This window comes from Arachis ipaensis, chromosome B10, assembly GCF_000816755.2.
Source record: "Arachis ipaensis cultivar K30076 chromosome B10, Araip1.1, whole genome shotgun sequence".
Lineage (NCBI taxonomy): Eukaryota > Viridiplantae > Streptophyta > Magnoliopsida > Fabales > Fabaceae > Arachis > Arachis ipaensis.
The window spans coordinates 118,827,087-118,828,369 of NC_029794.2; the positions used below are offsets into that span (position 1 = coordinate 118,827,087).

General features: G+C 24.6%; 1 protein-coding gene across 3 annotated transcripts in view; it reads right to left on the reverse strand.

Moving 5' to 3' along the window:
• The window catches only part of LOC107624210 (two-on-two hemoglobin-3), a 19,220-nt gene that overhangs the window by 14,238 nt on the left and 3,699 nt on the right, over window positions 1-1,283 (reverse strand). For all 3 annotated transcript variants that reach the window (XM_016326693.2, XM_016326692.2, XM_016326694.2), the window contains exon 2: window positions 1,117-1,247. In XM_016326693.2, the coding sequence (XP_016182179.1) occupies window positions 1,117-1,247 (131 nt within the window). The remainder of the gene's footprint in view (window positions 1-1,116; window positions 1,248-1,283) is intronic.

The following is a 1,283-nucleotide window of genomic DNA, read 5'->3' on the forward strand; positions in this document are numbered from 1 at the left end:
ATAAATTTATCATTAATAAAAGATTTTATATTTTTATTATCTATTTTCTATTTATAAATTTTATATTACACAATCTTCCACTATTGTTGGTGTGCCTCTAGTTTTGTCAAATCATCACCGTCTATGAGAGCTAGTGAACTCCCTTAAAATCTAATCAAATCTACAAATCAATTCTTATTTTATATTTATTGTAAGTGAAAGAATAATTGATTTACAAATCAAAATCATTTTAATATATAAAAAACTATTAAAACACACTTTAAGATAGTATTTATTTTTAAATACTGAAATTAAAATTAGAGGATTGAAATTCAGTATTATTTTTTATGGTCAAAAATTAAAATTAAAATTTTAATTCTAAGACAAAATTTTAATCTCTTCAATATCTTTAGAAAATGAAGATAAAAGATATTGATTGAAAATAAGAACTGAAATTTTAATAATGTTTATTTTCAAAAATACCATCATCTAACTTTTCAAATTTTTATTCTATCCCTTCTACCATACTCACCACTTTAACCTCATCTCTATTCTACTTTTAATTCTTTATCTTATTATTGCATCTATTCCCACCAAATAAAATACTAAAACATAATTCAATTATATATATTTTATATTAAACACAATACAAAACTTAATTTAGTTATTGTTTCTCAGTTTTTATCTTTTAATCTTAATTTCTCAATTTCAGTCTTCCCTGCCATCGTTGTCTAATAGTTCAAGTTTAGTTATAAAACCATTATTTTAGTAGTCTTTTTCACATGCACACTGAATGGACTAATTTGCCTCTAGCATGAAAGGTTCTTAATTCACAATTACAAGGCGATATTAGATTATATAAGTTGATCGCAACATACATAAATGCACATTAACTTATAATATATACAACAGTAGTGTTAAAATCTTTATGACATTTGAATGGGACAATAATCCTCTATATTATTATTTAGATTCCATACCTCATTCAATGATAAAGGATGATATGAAATAATCAAATAAACAATACTCAATTGATATGATGAAATCAAATAATAATAAGTTGATGATAATAAAAGCATAGATAGGCATAAAGCCCTGAATGAACCCTATGGCAAACTTTAAGAATTCGAAAGTTACCTCTTCTCTGAGAGTAGAGAATAGGACCACCCATTCTTTGAACAAGAAACTCGTATTGATTTTGAATTGCTTCTTCTTTCTTAGACTTACCAAATATTGAACGAAACCATTCTTCCTCATCATTATAAACCCTGAAGAAAAATAATTTAAACACCAAACTATTCCTA